Here is a 15,089-nt window from a genome sequence, read left to right on the forward strand (position 1 = left end):
GAGTGTGGGAGGTAGTGAGAGAGGGAGAAAGAAAGTGTGAGAGAGTGAAAAGAGAAAGAAAGAGTGTGGGAGGTAGTGAGAGAGAGGGAGAAAGAAAGAGAGAAAGAAAGAAAAAGAGTGTGGGAGGTAGTGAGAGAGGGAGAAAGAAAGAGAGAAAGAAAGAAAGAGTGTGGGAGGTAGTGAGAGAGGGAGAAAGAAAGAGAGAGAGGGAGAAAGAAAAAGAGTGTGGGAGGTAGTGAGAGAGGGAGAAAGAAAGAGAGAAAGAAAGAAAGAAAGAGTGTGGGAGGTAGTGAGAGAGGGAGAAGAAAGAAGAAAGAGTGTGGGAGAAAGAGGGAGAAAGAAGAAAGAAAGAGTGTGGGAGGTAGTGAGAGAGAGGGAGAAAGAAAAGAGAAAGAAAGAAAGAGGAGTGTGGTGAGAGAGAGGGAGAAAGAAAGAGAGAAAGAAAGAAAGAAAGAGTGTGGGAGGTAGTGAGAGAGAGGGAGAAAGAGAAAGTGAGAGAAAGAAAGAAAGAGTGTGGAGTGAGAAAGAGAAAGAGAAAGAAAGAGTGTGGGAGGTAGTGAGAGAGAGGGAGAAAGAAAGAGGAGTGGGAGTAGTGAGAGAGAGGGAGAAAGAAAAGAAAGAGTGTGGGAGGTAGTGAGAGAGAGGGAGAAAGAAAGAGAAAGAAAGAAAGAGTGTGGGAGGTAGTGAGAGAGAGAAAGGAGAGAAAGAAAAGTGTGGGAGGTAGTGAGAGAGAGAGAAGAAAGAAAGAAAGAGTGTGGGAGGTAGTGAGAGAGAGGGAGAAAGAAAGAGAGAAAGAAAGAGAGAGAAAGAAAGAGTGTGGGAGTGTAGTGAGAGAGAGGGAGAAAGAAAGAGAGAAAGGAGAAAAGTGTGGGAGGTAGTGAAGAGGGAGAAAGAAAGAGAAAGAAAGAAAGAGTGTGGGAGGTAGTGAGAGAGAGGGAGAAAGAAAGAGAGAAAGAAAGAGTGTGAGAGAGGGAGAAAGAAAGAGAAAGAAAGAAAGAGTGTGGGAGGTAGTGAGAGAGAGGGAGAAAGAAAGAGAGAAAGAAAGAAAGAGTGTGGGAGGTAGTGAGAGAGAGGAGAGAAAAGAAGAGAGAGAAAGAAAGAAAGAGTGTGGGAGGTAGTGAGAGGAGAGAGTGAGAAAGAGAGAGAGAGGGAGAAAGAAAGAAAGAAAGAGTGTGGGAGGTAGTGAGAGAGAGAGAGAAAGAGAGAAAGAAAGAGAGAAAGAAAGAAAGTGTGGGAGGTAGTGAGAGAGAGGGAGAAAGAAAGAAAGAGTGTGGGAGGTAGTGAGAGAGAGGAAAGAAAGAGAGAAAGAAAGAGTGTGGGAGGTAGTGAGAGAGGGAGAAAGAAAGAGAGAAAGAAAGAGTGTGGGAGGTAGTGAGAGAGAGGGAGAGAAAGAAAAAAGAAAAGAGTGTGGGAGGTAGTGAGAGAGAGGGAGAAAGAAAGAGAGAAAGAAAGAGTGTGGGAGGTAGTGAGAGAGAGGGAGAAAGAAGAAAGAGAAAGAAAGAAAGAGTGTGGGAGGTAGTGAGAGAGAGGGAGAAAGAAAAGAGAGAAAGAAAGAAAGAAAGAGTGTGGGAGGTAGTGAGAGAGAGGGAGAAAAAAGAGAGAAAGAAAAGAGTGTGGGAGGTAGTGAGAGAGAGGGAGAAAAGAAAGAGAAAGAAAGAAAGAAAGAGTGTGGGAGGTAGTGAGAGAGGGAGAAAGAGAGAGAGAAGAAAGAAAGAAAGAGTGTGGGAGGTAGTGAGAGAGGGAGAAAGAAAAGAGAAAAAGAGTGTGGGAGGTAGTGAGAGAGAGGGAGAAAGAAAGAGAGAAAGAAAGAAAGAGTGTGGGAGGTAGTGAGAGAGAGGGAGAAAGAAAGAGAGAAAGAAAGAAAGAGTGTGGGAGGTAGTGAGAGAGAGGGAGAAAAAGAAAGAAAGAAAGAAAAGTGTGGGAGGTAGAGTGAGAGGGAGAGAAGAGAGAAAGAAAGAAAGAGAGGGAGAAAGAAAGAAGAAAGAAAGAGTGTGGGAGGTAGTGAGAGAGAGGGAGAAAGAAAGAGAGAAAGAAAGAAAGAAAGTGTGGGAGGTAGTGAGTGAGAGAGAGGGAGAAAGAAGAGAAAGAAAAGAGTGTGGGAGGTAGTGAGAGAGAGGGAGAAAGAAGAAAGAAAGAGAAAGAAAGAAAGAGTGTGGGAGGTAGTGAGAGAGAGGGAGAAAGAAAAGAGAAAGAAAGAAAGAGTGGGAGGTAGTGAGAGAGGGAGAAAGAAAGAGAAAAAGAAAGAAAGAGTGTGGGAGGTAGTGAGAGAGAGGGAGAAAGAAAGAGAGAAAGAAAGAAAGAGTGTGGAGGTAGTGAGAGAGAGGGAGAAAGAAAAAGAGAGAAAAAGAAAGAGTGTGGGAGGTAGTGAGGAGAGAGGGAGAAAGAGAAAGAAAGAAAGAAAGTGTGGGAGGTAGTGAGAGAGAGGGAGAAAGAAAGAGAGAAAGAAAGAAAGAGTGTGGGAGGTAGTGAGAGAGAGGGAGAAAGAAAAGAAAAAGAAAGAAAGAGTGTGGGAGGTAGTGAGAGAGAGAGAGAAAGGAGAAAGAAAGTGAGAGAAGGGAGAAAGAAAAAAGAAAGGGAGTGTGGGAGGTAGTGAGAGAGAGGGAGAAAGAAAGAGAAAGAAAGAAAGAGTGGGAGGTAGTGAGAGAGAAAGAAAGGAGAAAAAGAGAGAAAGGGAGAAGTGAGAGAGAGAGAAAGAAAGAGTGTGGGAGGTAGTGAGAGAGAGGGAGAAAGAAAGAGAGAAAGAAAGAGTGTGGGAGGTAGTGAGAGAGAGGAGAAAGAAAGAGAGAAAGAAAGAAAGAGTGTGGGAGGTAGTGAGAGAGGGAGAAAGAAAGAGAGAAAGAAAGAAAGAAAGAGTGTGGGAGGTAGTGAGAGAGAGGAGAAAGAAAGAAAGAAAGAAAGAAAGAAAGAGTGGGAGGTAGTAGTGAGAGAGGGAGAAAAAGAAAGAAAGAAAGAAAAAGAGTGGGAGGTAGTGAGAGAAAGAAAGAGAGAAGAAAGAAAGAAAGAAAGAAAGAGTGTGGGAGGTAGTGAGAGAGGGAGAAAGAAAAGAGAAAGAAAGAAAGAGTGTGGGAGGTAGTGAGAGAGAGGGAGAAAGAAAGAGAGAAAGAAAAAGTGTGGGAGGTAGTGAGAGAGGGAGAAAGAAAGAGAGAAAGAAAGAAAGAGTGTGGGAGGTAGTGAGAGAGAGGAGAAAGAAGAGAAAGAAAGAAAGTGGGAGAAGAGAGAGAAAGAAAAAGAGTGTGGGAGGTAGTGAGAGAGGAGAAAAAAGAGAGAAAAAAAAGAAAGAAAGAGTGGGAGGTAGTGAGAGAGAGGGAGAAAGAAAGAGAGAAAGAAAGAAAGAGAGAGTGGGAGAAAGAGAGAGAGAGAGAAAGAAAGAGTGTGGGAGGTAGTGAGAGAGAGGGAGAAAGAAAAGAGAAAGAAAGTGGGAGGTAGTGAGAGAGAGGAGAAAGAAAGAAGTGGGGAAAAGAAAGAAAGAGTGTGGGAGGTAGTGAGAGAGGGAGAAAGAAAGAGAGAAAGAAAGAAAGAAAGAAAGAGTGTGGGAGGTAGTGAGAGAGAGGGAGAAAGAAAGAGAGAAAGAAAGAGTGTGGGAGGTAGTGAGAGAGAGGAGAGAAAGAGAAAAGAAAGAGTGTGGGAGGTAGTGAGAGAGAGGGGAGAAAGAAAGAGAAAAAGAAAGAAAGAGTGTGGGAGGTAGTGAGAGAGAGGAGAAAGAAAGAGAAAGAAAGAAAGAGTGTGGGAGGTAGTGAGAGAGAGGGAGAAAGAAAGAGAGAGAAAGAAAGAGAGTGTGGGAGGTAGTGAGAGAGAGGGAGAAAGAAAGAGAGAAAGAAAGAAAGAGTGGGAGGTAGTGAGAGAGAGGGAGAAAGAAGAGAGAAAGAAAGAAAGAGTGTGGGAGGTAGTGAGAGAGAGGGAGAAAGAAAAGAGAAAGAAAGAAAGAAAGAGTAGGAGGGGAGAGAGGAGAGAAAGAGAGAGAAAGAAAGAGTGTGGGAGAGAGGAGAAAGAGAAAGAAAGAAAGAGTGTGGGAGGTAGTGAGAGAGAGGGAGAAAGAAAGAGAGAAAGAAAGAGTGTGGGAGGTAGTGAGAGAGAGGGAGAGAAAGAAAAGAAAGAAAGAGTGTGGGAGGTAGTGAGAGAGGGAGAAAGAAAGAGAAAGAAAGAAAGAAAGAGTGTGGGAGGTAGTGAGAGAGAGGGGAGAAAGAAAGAGAAAAAAGAAAAAGTGTGGGAGGTAGTGAGAGAGGGAGAAAGAAAGAGAAAAAGAAAGAAAGAGTGTGGGAGGTAGTGAGAGAGGGAAAGAAAGAAAAGAAAGAAAGAAAGAGTGTGGGAGGTAGTGAGAGAGAGGGAAAGAAAGAGAGAAAGAGGAGAAAGAAAGAAAGAGAAAAAGAAAGAAAGAGTGTGGGAGGTAGTGAGAGAGGGAGAAAGAAAGAGAGAAAGAAAGAGTGTGGGAGGTAGTGAGAGAGAGGGAGAAAGAAAGAGAGAAAGAAAGAAAGAGTGGGAGGTAGTGAGAGAGGGAGAAAGAAGAGAGAGAAAGAAAGAGAGTGGGAGGTAGTGAGAGAGAGAGGGAGAAAGAAAGAGAGAAAGAAAGAGTGTGGGAGGTAGTGAGAGAGAGGGAGAAAGAAAGAGAGAAAGAAAGAAAGAAAGAGTGTGGGAGGTAGTGAGAGAGGGAGAAAGAAAGAGAGAGGGAGAAAGAAAAGAGAAAGAAAGAGTGTGGGAGGAAAGAAAGAGAGAGAGGGAGAAAGAAAGAGAGAAAGAAAGAAAGAGTGTGGGAGGAGTGAGAGAGAGGGAGAAAGAAAGAGAAAGAAAGAAAGAGTGTGGGAGGTAGTGAGAGAGAGAGGGAGAAAGAAAGAGAGAAAGAAAGAAAGAGTGGGAGGTAGTGAGAGAGAGGGAGAAAGAAGAGAAAGAAAGAAAGAAAGAGTGTGGGAGGTAGTGAGAGAGGGAGAAAGAAAAAGAAAGAAAGAAAGAGTGTGGGAGGTAGTGAGAGAGAGGGAGAAAGAAAGAGAGAAAGAAAGAAAGAGTGTGGGAGGTAGTGAGAGAGAGGGAGAAAGAAAGAGAGAAAGAAAGAAGAAAGAGGGAGTAGTGAGAGAGGGAGAAAGAAGAGAGAGAGGGAGAAAGAAAGAAGAGAAAGAAAGAGTGTGGGAGGTAGTGAGAGAGAGGGAGAAAGAAAGAGAGAAAGAAAGAAAGTGGGAGAAAGAAAGAGAGAAGAGAAAGAAAGAGAGGGAGGAGTGAGAGAGAGGGAGAAAGAAAGAGAGAAAGAAAGAAAGAAAGAGTGTGGGAGGTAGTGAGAGAGGGAGAAAGAAAGAGAGAGAGGGAGAAAGAAAGAGAGAAAGAAAGAGTGTGGGAGGTAGTGAGAGAGAGGGAGAAAGAAAGAGAGAAAGAAAGAGTGTGGGAGGTAGTGAGAGAGAGGGAGAAAGAAAGAGAGAAAGAAAGAAAGAGTGTGGGAGGTAGTGAGAGAGAGGGAGAAAGAAAGAAAGAAAGAAAGAAAGAGTGTGGGAGGTAGTGAGAGAGAGGGAGAAAGAAAGAGAGAAAGAAAGAAAGAAAGAGTGTGGGAGGTAGTGAGAGAGAGGAGAAAGAAAGAGAGAAAGAAAAGAAAGAGTGTGGGAGGTAGTGAGAGAGAGGGAGAAAGAAAGAGAGAAAGAAAGAGTGAAAGAGGTGGGAGAGTAGTGAGAGAGAGGGAGAAAGAAGAGAGAAAGAAAGAGTGTGGGAGGTAGTGAGAGAGAGGGAGAAAGAAAGAAAGAAAGAAAGAGTGTGGGAGGTAGTGAGAGAGAGGGAGAAAGAAAGAGAGAAAGAAAGAAAGAGTGTGGGAGGTAGTGAGAGAGGGAGAAAGAAGAGAGAAAGAAAGAGTGTGGGAGGTAGTGAGAGAGAGGGAGAAAGAAAGAGAAAAAGAAAGAAAGAGTGTGGGAGGTAGTGAGAGAGAGGGAGAAAGAAAGAGAAAAAGAAAGAAAGAGTGTGGGAGGTAGTGAGAGAGGGAGAAAGAAAGAGAGAAAGAAAGAAAGAGTGTGGGAGGTAGTGAGAGAGGGAGAAAGAAAGAGAAAAAGAAAGAAAGAGTGTGGGAGGTAGTGAGAGAGAGGGAGAAAGAAAGAGAAAAAGAAAGAAAGAGTGTGGGAGGTAGTGAGAGAGAGGGAGAAAGAAAGAGAGAAAGAAAAAAGAAAGAGTGTGGGAGGTAGTAGGGAGAGAGAGGGAGAAAGAAGAGAGAAAGAAAGAGAGTGTGGGAGGTAGTGAGAGAGGGAGAAAGAGGAGAAAGAAAGAGTGTGGGAGGTAGTGAGAGGGAGAAAGAGAAGAGAAAGAAAGAGTGGGGAGGTAGTGAGAGAGAGGGAGAAAGAAAGAGAAAAAAGAAAGAAAGAGTGTGGGAGGTAGTGAGAGAGAGGGAGAAAGAAAGAGAGAAAGAAAGAAAGAAAGAAAGAGTGTGGGAGGTAGTGAGAGAGAGGGAGAAAGAAAGAGAGAAAAAGAAAGAAAGAGTGTGGGAGGTAGTGAGAGAGAGGGAGAAGAAAAGAGGGAGAAAGAAAGAAAGAGTGTGGGAGGTAGTGAGAGAGGGAGAAAGAAAGAGAGAAAGAAAAAGAAGAGTGTGGGAGGTAGTGAGAGAGAGGGAGAAAGAAAGAGAGAAAGAAAGAAAGAGTGTGGGAGGTAGTGAGAGAGGGAGAAAGAAAGAGAAAAGAAAGAAAGAGGGAGGTAGGAGAGAGAGGGAGAAAGAAGAGAGAGAAAGAAAGAGTGTGGGAGGTAGTGAGAGAGAGGGAGAAAGAAAGAGAGAAAGAAAGAGTGTGGGAGGTAGTGAGAGAGAGGGAGAAAGAAAGAGAGAAAGAAAGAAAGAGTGTGGGAGGTAGTGAGAGAGAGGGAGAAAGAAAGAGAGAAAGAAAGAAAGAGTGTGGGAGGTAGTGAGAGAGGAGAAAGAAGAGAAAGAGGAGAGAAAGAAAGAAAGAGTGTGGGAGGTAGTGAGAGAGAGGGAGAAAGAAAGAGAGAAAGAAAGAGAGTGTGGGAGGGTAGTGAGAGGGAGAAAGAAAGAGAGAAAGAAAGAAAGAAAGAGTGTGGGAGGTAGTGAGAGAGAGAGGAGAAAGAAAGAGGGAGAAAGAAAAGAGAAAGAAAGAGTGTGGGAGGTAGTGAGAGAGAGGAGAAAGAGAGAGAAAGGAGAAAGAAAGAGAGAAAGAAAGAAAGAGTGTGGGAGGTAGTGAGAGAGGGAGAAAGAAAGAGAGAAAGAAAGAAAGAGTGTGGGAGGTAGTGAGAGAGAGGGAGAAAGAAAAGAGAGAAAGAAAGAGTGTGGGAGGTAGTGAGAGAGGGAGAAAGAGAGAAAGAAAGAAAGAGTGTGGGAGGAGAGGGAGAGAAAGAGGGAGAGGTAGTGAGAGAGAGGGAGAAAGAAAGAGAAAAGAAAGAGTGTGGGAGGAGTGTAGTGAGAGAGAGGGAGAAAGAAAGAGAGAAAGAGAAGAAAGAAAGAAAGAGTGGGAGGTAGTGAGAGAGAGGGAGAAAGAGTGTGGGAGTAGTGAGAGAGGGAGAAAGAAGAGAAAGAAAGAAAGAGTGTGGGAGGTAGTGAGAGAGAGGGAGAAAGAGAAAAAGAAAGAAAGAGTGTGGGAGGTGTGAGAGGGAGGGAGAAAGAAAGAGGGAGAGAAAGAAAGAGAGAAAGAAAGAAAGAGTGTGGGAGGTAGTGAGAGAGAGGGAGAAAGAAAGAGAAAGAAAGAAAGAGTGTGGGAGGTAGTGAGAGAGAAAGGAGAAAGAAAGAGAAAGAAAAAGTGGGAGGTAGTGAGAGAGAGGGAGAGAAAGAAAGAAAGAGTGTGGGAGGTAGTGAGAGAGAGAAAGAAAGAAAGAGTGTGGGAGGTAGTGAGAGAGAGGGAGAAAGAAAGAGAGAAAGAAAGAAAGAGTGTGGGAGGTAGTGAGAGAGAGGGAGAAAGAAAGAGAGAAAGAAAGAAAGAGTGTGGGAGGTAGTGAGAGAGGGAGAAAGAAAGAGAGAAAGAAAGAAAGAAAGAGTGTGGGAGGTAGTGAGAGAGAGGGAGAAAGAAAGAGAAAGAAAGAAAGAGTGTGGGAGGTAGTGAGAGAGAGGGAGAAAGAAAGAAGAGAAAGAAAGAGTGTGGGAGGTAGTGAGAGAGAGGGAGAAAGAAAGAGAGAAAAAAAGAAAGAGTGTGGGAGGTAGTGAGAGAGGGAGAAAGAAAGAGAGAAAGAAAGAAAGTGTGGGAGGTAGTGAGAGAGGGAGAAAGAAAGAGAGAAAGAAAGAAAGAGTGTGGGAGGTAGTGAGAGAGAGGGAGAAAGAAAGAGAGAAAGAAAGAGTGTGGGAGGTAGTGAGAGAGAGGGAGAAAGAAAGAGAGAAAGAAAGAAAGAGTGTGGGAGGTAGTGAGAGAGAGGGAGAAAGAAAGAGAGAAAGAAAGAAAGAGTGTGGGAGGTAGTGAGAGAGGGAGAAAGAAGAGAGAGAGGGAGAAAGAAAGAGAGAAAGAAAGAGTGTGGGAGGTAGTGAGAGAGAGGGAGAAAGAAAGAGAGAAAGAAAGAGTGTGGGAGGTAGTGAGAGAGAAAGAAAGAAAGAGTGGGAGGTAGTGAGAGAGAGGGAGAAAGAAAGAGAGAAAGAAAGAAAGAAAGAAAGAGTGTGGGAGGTAGTGAGAGAGGGAGAAAGAAAGAGAGAGAGGGAGAAAGAAAGAGAGAAAGAAAGAGTGTGGGAGGTAGTGAGAGAGAGGGAGAAAGAAAGAGAGAAAGAAAGAGTGTGGGAGGTAGTGAGAGAGAGGGAGAAAGAAGAGAAAGAAAAGAAAGAGTGTGGGAGGTAGTGAGAGAGAGGGAGAAAGAAAGAGAGAAAGAAAGAAAAAGAGTGTGGGAGGTAGTGAGAGAGAGGGAGAAAGAAAGAGAGAAAGAAAGAAAGAGTGTGGGAGGTAGTGAGAGAGGGAGAAAGAAAGAGAGAAAGAAAGAGTGTGGGAGGTAGTGAGAGAGAGGGAGAAAGAAAGAGAAAGAAAGAGTGTGGGAGGTAGTGAGAGAGAGGGAGAAAGAAAGAGAGAAAGAAAGAAAGAGTGTGGGAGGTAGTGAGAGAGAGAGGAAGAAAGAAAAGTGTGGGAGGTAGTGAGAAAGAAAAGAAAGAAAGAAAAGTGGGAGGTAGTGAGAGAGGAGAAAGAAAAGAAAAAGAAAGAAAGAGTGTGGGAGGTAGTGAGAGAGAGGGAGAAAGAAAAGAAAAAGAAAGAAAGAGTGTGGGAGGTAGTGAGAGAGGGAGAAAGAAAGAGAGAAAGAAAGAGTGTGGGAGGTAGTGAGAGAGGAAAGAAAGAAAGAAAAAGTGTGGGAGGTAGTGAGAGAGGGAGAGAGAGAAGAGAAAGAGAAAGAAAGAGTGTGGGAGGTAGTGAGAGAGAGGGAGAAAGAAAGAGAGAAAGAAAGAAAGAAAGAGTGTGGGAGGTAGTGAGAGAGAGGGAGAAAGAAAGAAAAAGAGAAAGAAAGAGTGTGGGAGGTAGTGAGAGAGAGGGAGAAAGAAAGAGAGAAAGAAAAGAGTGTGGGAGGTAGTGAGAGAGAGGAGAGGGAGAAAAAGAAAGAGAGAAAGAAAGAAAGAGTGTGGGAGGTAGTGAGAGAGAGAGGGAGAAAGAAAGAGAGAAAGAGAAAGAAAGAGTGTGGGAGGTAGTGAGAGAGAGGGAGAAAGAAAAGAGAAAGAAAGAAAGAAAGAGTGTGGAGGTAGTGAGAGAGAGTGGAGAAAGAAAGAGAGAAAGAAAGAAAGAAAGAGTGTGGGAGGTAGTGAGAGAGAGGGAGAAAGAAAAGAAGAAAGAAAGAAAGAGTGTGGGAGGTAGTGAGAGAGGGAGAAAGAGAAGAAAGAAAGAGAGTAGTGAGAGAGAGGGAGAAAGAAAGAGAGTGGGAGGTAGTGAGAGAGAGGAGAAAGAAAGAGAGAAAGAAAGAGTGTGGGAGGTAGTGAGTGAGAGAGGGAGAAAGAAAGAAAAGAAAGAAAGAGTGTGGGAGGTAGTGAGAGAGGGAGAAAGAAAGAGAGAAAGAAAGAAAGAGTGTGGGAGGTAGTGAGAGAGAGGGGAGAAAGAAAGAAGAAAGAAAGAAAGAAAGAGAGAGGGAGAAAAAAGAGAGGGAGAAAGAAAGAGAGAAAGAAAGAAAGAAAGAGTGGGAGGTAGTGAGAGAGAGGGAGAAAGAAAGAGAAAGAAAGAAAGAGTGTGGGAGGTAGTGAGAGAGAGGGAGAAAGAAAGAAAAAAGAAAGAAAGAGTGTGGGAGGTAGTGAGAGAGAGGGAGAAAGAAAGAGAAAGAAAGAAAGAAAGAGTGTGGGAGGTAGTGAGAGAGAGAGGGAGAAAGAAAGAGAAAGTGTGGAAAGAAAGAAAGAGTGTGGGAGGTAGTGAGAGAGAGGGAGAAAGAAAAGAAAAAGAAAGAAATAGTGTGGGAGGTAGTGAGAGAGAGAGGGAGAAAGAAAGAGAGAAAGAAAGAGTGTGGGAGGTAGTGAGAGAGAGGAGAAAGAGAGAAAGAAAGAAAGAGTGGGAGGTAGTGAGAGAGAGGAGAAAGAAAGAAAGAAAGAAAGAGTGTGGGAGGTAGTGAGAGAGAGGGAGAAAGAAAGAGACAGAAAGAAAGAGTGTGGGAGGTAGTGAGAGAGAGGGAGAAAGAAAGAGAAAAAGGGAGAAAGAAAGAGTGGGAGGTAGTGAGAGAGGAGAAAGAAGAGAAAGAAAGAGGGGAGGTAGTGAGAGAGAGGGAGAAAGAAAAAGAAAGAAAGAGTGTGGGAGGTAGTGAGAGAGAGGGAGAAAGAAAGAGAAAGAAAGAGTGTGGGAGGTAGTGAGAGAGAGGGAGAAAGAAAGAGAAAGAAAAGTGTGGGAGGTAGTGAGAGAGAGGGAGAAAGAAAGAGAAAGAAAAGAGTGTGGGAGGTAGTGAGAGAGAGGGAGAAAGAAAGAGAAAGAAAGAGTGTGGGAGGTAGTGAGAGAGGGAGAAAGAAAGAGAAAGTGGGAGGTAGTGAGAGAGGGAGAAAGAGAAGGTGGGAGGTAGTGAGAGAGGGAGAAAGAAAGAGAAGGTGGGAGGTAGTGAGAGAGAGGGAGAAAGAAAGAAAGAGTGTGGGAGGTAGTGAGAGAGGGAGAAAGAAAGAAAGAGTGTGGGAGGTAGTGAGAGAGGGAGAAAGAAAGAGAAGGTGGGAGGTAGTGAGAGAGGGAGAAAGAAAGAGAAGGTGGGAGGTAGTGAGAGAGGGAGAAAGAAAGAGAAGGTGGGAGGTAGTGAGAGAGGGAGAAAGAGAGAGAAAGTGGGAGGTAGTGAGAGAGGGAGAAAGAGAGAGAAAGAGAAGGTGGGAGGTAGTGAGAGAGGGAGAAAGAGAAGGTGGGAGGTAGTGAGAGAGGGAGAAAGAAAGAGAAAGAGAAGGTGGGAGGTAGTGAGAGAGGGAGAAAGAAAGAGAAAGAGAAGGTGGGAGGTAGTGAGAGAGGGAGAAAGAAAGAAAGAGAAGGTGTGAGGTAGTGAGAGAGGGAGAAAGAGAGAGAAAGAGAAGGTGGGAGGTAGTGAGAGAGGGAGAAAGAAAGAAAGAGAAGGTGGGAGGTAGTGAGAGAGGGAGAAAGAGAGAGAAAGAGAAGGTGTGAGGTAGTGAGAGAGTAGGAGGTATGGAAAGATAGAGGGTGGGATGTAGTGAGAGAGGGAGAAAGAAGGAGAAAGAGAAGGTGGCAGGTAGTGAGAGAGGGAGAAAGAGAGAGAAAGAGAAGGTGTGAGGTAGTGAGAGAGTATGAGGTATGGAAAGATAGAGAGGGAGAGGGTGGACGTCGGGCCCTCATACCATCCCCATGGAGTCTGTTTCTGACCGTTTGAGCAGACACATGCACATTTGTGGCCTGCTGAAGGTCATTTTGCAGGGCTCTGGCAGTGCTCCTCCTGCTCCTCCTTGCACAAAGGCGGAGGTAGCAGTCCTGCTGCTGGGTTGTTGCCCTCCTACGGCCTCCTCCACGTCTCCTGATGTACTGGCCTGTCTCCTGATAGCGCCTCCATGCTCTGGACACTACGCTGACAGACACAGCAAACCTTCTTGCCACAGCTCACATTGATATGCCATCCTGGATGAGCTGCACTACCTGAGCCACTTGTGTGGGTTGTAGACTCTCTTGCTACCACTAGAGTGAAAGCACCACCAGCATTCAAAAGTGACAAAAACATCAGCCAGGAAGCATAGGAACTGAGAAGTGGTCTGTGGTCTCCACCTGCAGAACCACTCCTTTATTGGGGGTGTCTTGCTAATTGCCTATAATTTCCACCTGTTTGTCTATTCCATTTGCACAACAGCATGTGAAATGTATTGTCAATCAGTGTTGCTTCCTAAGTGGACAGTTTGATTTCACAGAAGTGTGATTGACTTGGAGTTACATTGTGTTGTTTAAGTGTTCCCATTATTTTTTTGAGCAGTGTATATATATATATATATATACTGTAGTACTAAGCTATTTCAGTATTCTTCAAAAAACTAAAAGGAAATCCAGACAATTGCTTGCATTGGGAAAAGTTAAAAAAAGAAACAAGAAATAGACGCACAAAATGAAAAACAAAAGACATTTTTTGAAATGGTTGATTAAATGTGTGGATCATCTCTGTCAAATTCATATTCCTTTGGGACAATGAAGTTGTATTGTATAAAAAACATCTCCCAAATCAAGTAAGTAAAGACCCTGATCCCTCACGTACCACCAGTGGCTTGCGGATGCCCAGGTAGACTGTTCCAGATGGGGCAGCATTCAGCACCTCCACAGCCTGGGACAGGCTCACCGTGTCCAGGTAGGTGTCGTTGACAAACACCAGCTGGTCCCCGGGGAGCATGTACCCATGGCGCTCTGCCACACTGCCAGGCACCAGGGAGTGGATGACGATGACCGAGCCTGCCCTGTCCAGAGGGTCCTGCAGAGGGCAACACAGGAAGTAGAAACACGTTAGAGTCCATGGACAGAGAGAACAGGTGGAGATACGTTTTTTATTATTTTTATTGAGGATGGGTCACTACCGAGGCAAGGGTGTCATTTACAAGAGAGGCCTGTGAACATGAACACACACAATTTAATACACATCATGAAAGATAAAATACCAACACAATGAATACAACAAGATGAATCAAAACAAACAACTCTCACATATCACCTTCCTTACACTCCATCTAAACAAGCAAGTCTAATTTAAAATTTGAAGGCCATCCCATGAGCTGGGGGCATAAAATCTAAAAGCACTTTTCCTCAGGTCAGTGGAGACCCGCGGGACCTCCAGAAACAGCCAGTCCCGAGAGCAGATCTGCCAGTCCCGAGAGCAGATCTGCCAGTCCCGAGAGCAGATCTGCCAGTCCCGAGAACAGATCAGCCAGTCCCGAGAACAGATCAGCCAGTCCCGAGAACAGATCTGCCAGTCCCGAGAACAGATCAGCCAGTCCCGAGAACAGATCAGCCAGTCCCGAGAGCAGATCTGAAAAATGGCTGGATCTCCAATTTAAACGTTAAATGAGGTAGTATCTGAAGAACCGACTTATATACAAAACGTAGCCAATGCTGGGCGCTTCTGGTAGCCAAAGATTCCCGGCAACAGAACTATACAAAACGCAGTGTAATAGACAATACAACGGTTTCAAAGGAACCCCGGTATGCCCTCTGTACCAGTACCGCCTGTATATCGTCTCTCTATTGTTATTTCACTGCTGCTCTTTAACTACTTGTTACTTTTATTTCTTGTTCTTATTGGTATTTTTTAACTGCATTGTTGGTTAGGGGCTTCTATGTAAGCATTTCACTGTTGTATTCAGCGCATGTGACTAATAAAATGTCATTTGATTTGAAAACAGGCTGTCCTTCCTTCTACTTTCCAAAGTGAGGCATGATTTATTTCTATAAAAGAAACCAAATCTTAACTCAGCCTTTTTGTCCATTTTTCAACGTGTGTTTTAAAAGAGAGTTTAAATCGGCAATCCAAGTACTTATAATAGGGAACTTTGTCAATTTGGGGTCCTTTCAATGTGCAAATATGCAGGTCACTATTATGAGACCTAGAGAACAACATGAGCTTGGTTTTATTAGCATTTAGCACTAATTTAAGATGAGTGATTTTTGTATTGAGTCAAAACCATGCTGAAGGTCATGAATGGCACAGAAGTAAATAACTATAGGATCCACATAGAGATGAATGTTACAGGTTTTATCAGACAGACCAATATTACTTACAGAAATAGTGATGAAAACAGGCCCAAAAACGTTTCATAATATTGAGGACACTAGAATTGATGCCATCAGTAGGCACACATTGTGTCCTGTCCGCTCTTGAACCAATTGTAACATGCCTGATTTACACCTATTTCAGACAACCTTTGAACAAGTAAGAAATGGTCAACCGTATCAAACACCTTGTGCAGGTGAATAGATAAAGCAGCACGTTGTTTTTTATTGTCTAAAACATATAACTCATCATCTACGACAGGGATGGACAACTCCAGTCCTCAGGGGACGGAGACGTCACACTTTTATTGTCTAAAACATATAACTCATCATCTACGACAGGGATGGACAACTCCAGTCCTCAGGGGACGGAGAGATGTCACACTTTTATTGTCTAAAACATATAACTCATCATCTACGACAAGGATGGACAACTCCAGTCCTCAGGGGACGGAGACGTCACACTTTTATTGTCTAAAACATATAACTCATCATCTACGACAGGGATGGACAACTCCAGTCCTCAGGGGATGGAGAGACGTCACACTTTTATTGTCTAACACATATAACTCATCATCTACGACAGGGATGGACAACTCCAGTCCTCAGGGGATGGAGAGACGTCACACTTTTATTGTCTAACACATAACTCATCATCTACGACAGGGATGGACAACTCCAGTCCTCAGGGGATGGAGAGACGTCACACTTTTATTGTCTAACACATATAACTCATCATCTACGACAAGGATGGGAAACTCCAGTCCTCAGGGGATGGAGAGATGTCACACTTTTATTGTCTAAAACATATAACTCATCATCTACGACAGGGATGGACAACTCCAGTCCTCAGGGGATGGAGAGATGTCACACTTTTATTGTCTAAAACATATAACTCATCATCTACGACAGGGATGGGAAACTCCAGTCCTCAGGGGATGGAGAGATGTCACACTTTTATTGTCTAAAACATATAACTCATAATCTACGACAGGGATGGGAAACTCCAGTCCTCAGGGGACGGAGACGTCACACTTTTAT

At 44.0% G+C, this 15,089-nt stretch overlaps 1 protein-coding gene across 1 annotated transcript in view; it reads right to left on the bottom strand.

Annotated features, from left to right (window-relative positions):
- LOC115124876 (inaD-like protein) overlaps window positions 1–15,089 on the bottom strand; it is a 126,647-nt gene that overhangs the window by 56,833 nt on the left and 54,725 nt on the right. The window contains exon 10 of the mRNA XM_065009922.1: window positions 12,547–12,756. Within this exon, the coding sequence (XP_064865994.1) occupies window positions 12,547–12,756 (210 nt within the window). The remainder of the gene's footprint in view (window positions 1–12,546; window positions 12,757–15,089) is intronic.

Source organism: Oncorhynchus nerka, linkage group LG25, assembly GCF_034236695.1.
Source record: "Oncorhynchus nerka isolate Pitt River linkage group LG25, Oner_Uvic_2.0, whole genome shotgun sequence".
NCBI lineage: Eukaryota > Metazoa > Chordata > Actinopteri > Salmoniformes > Salmonidae > Oncorhynchus > Oncorhynchus nerka.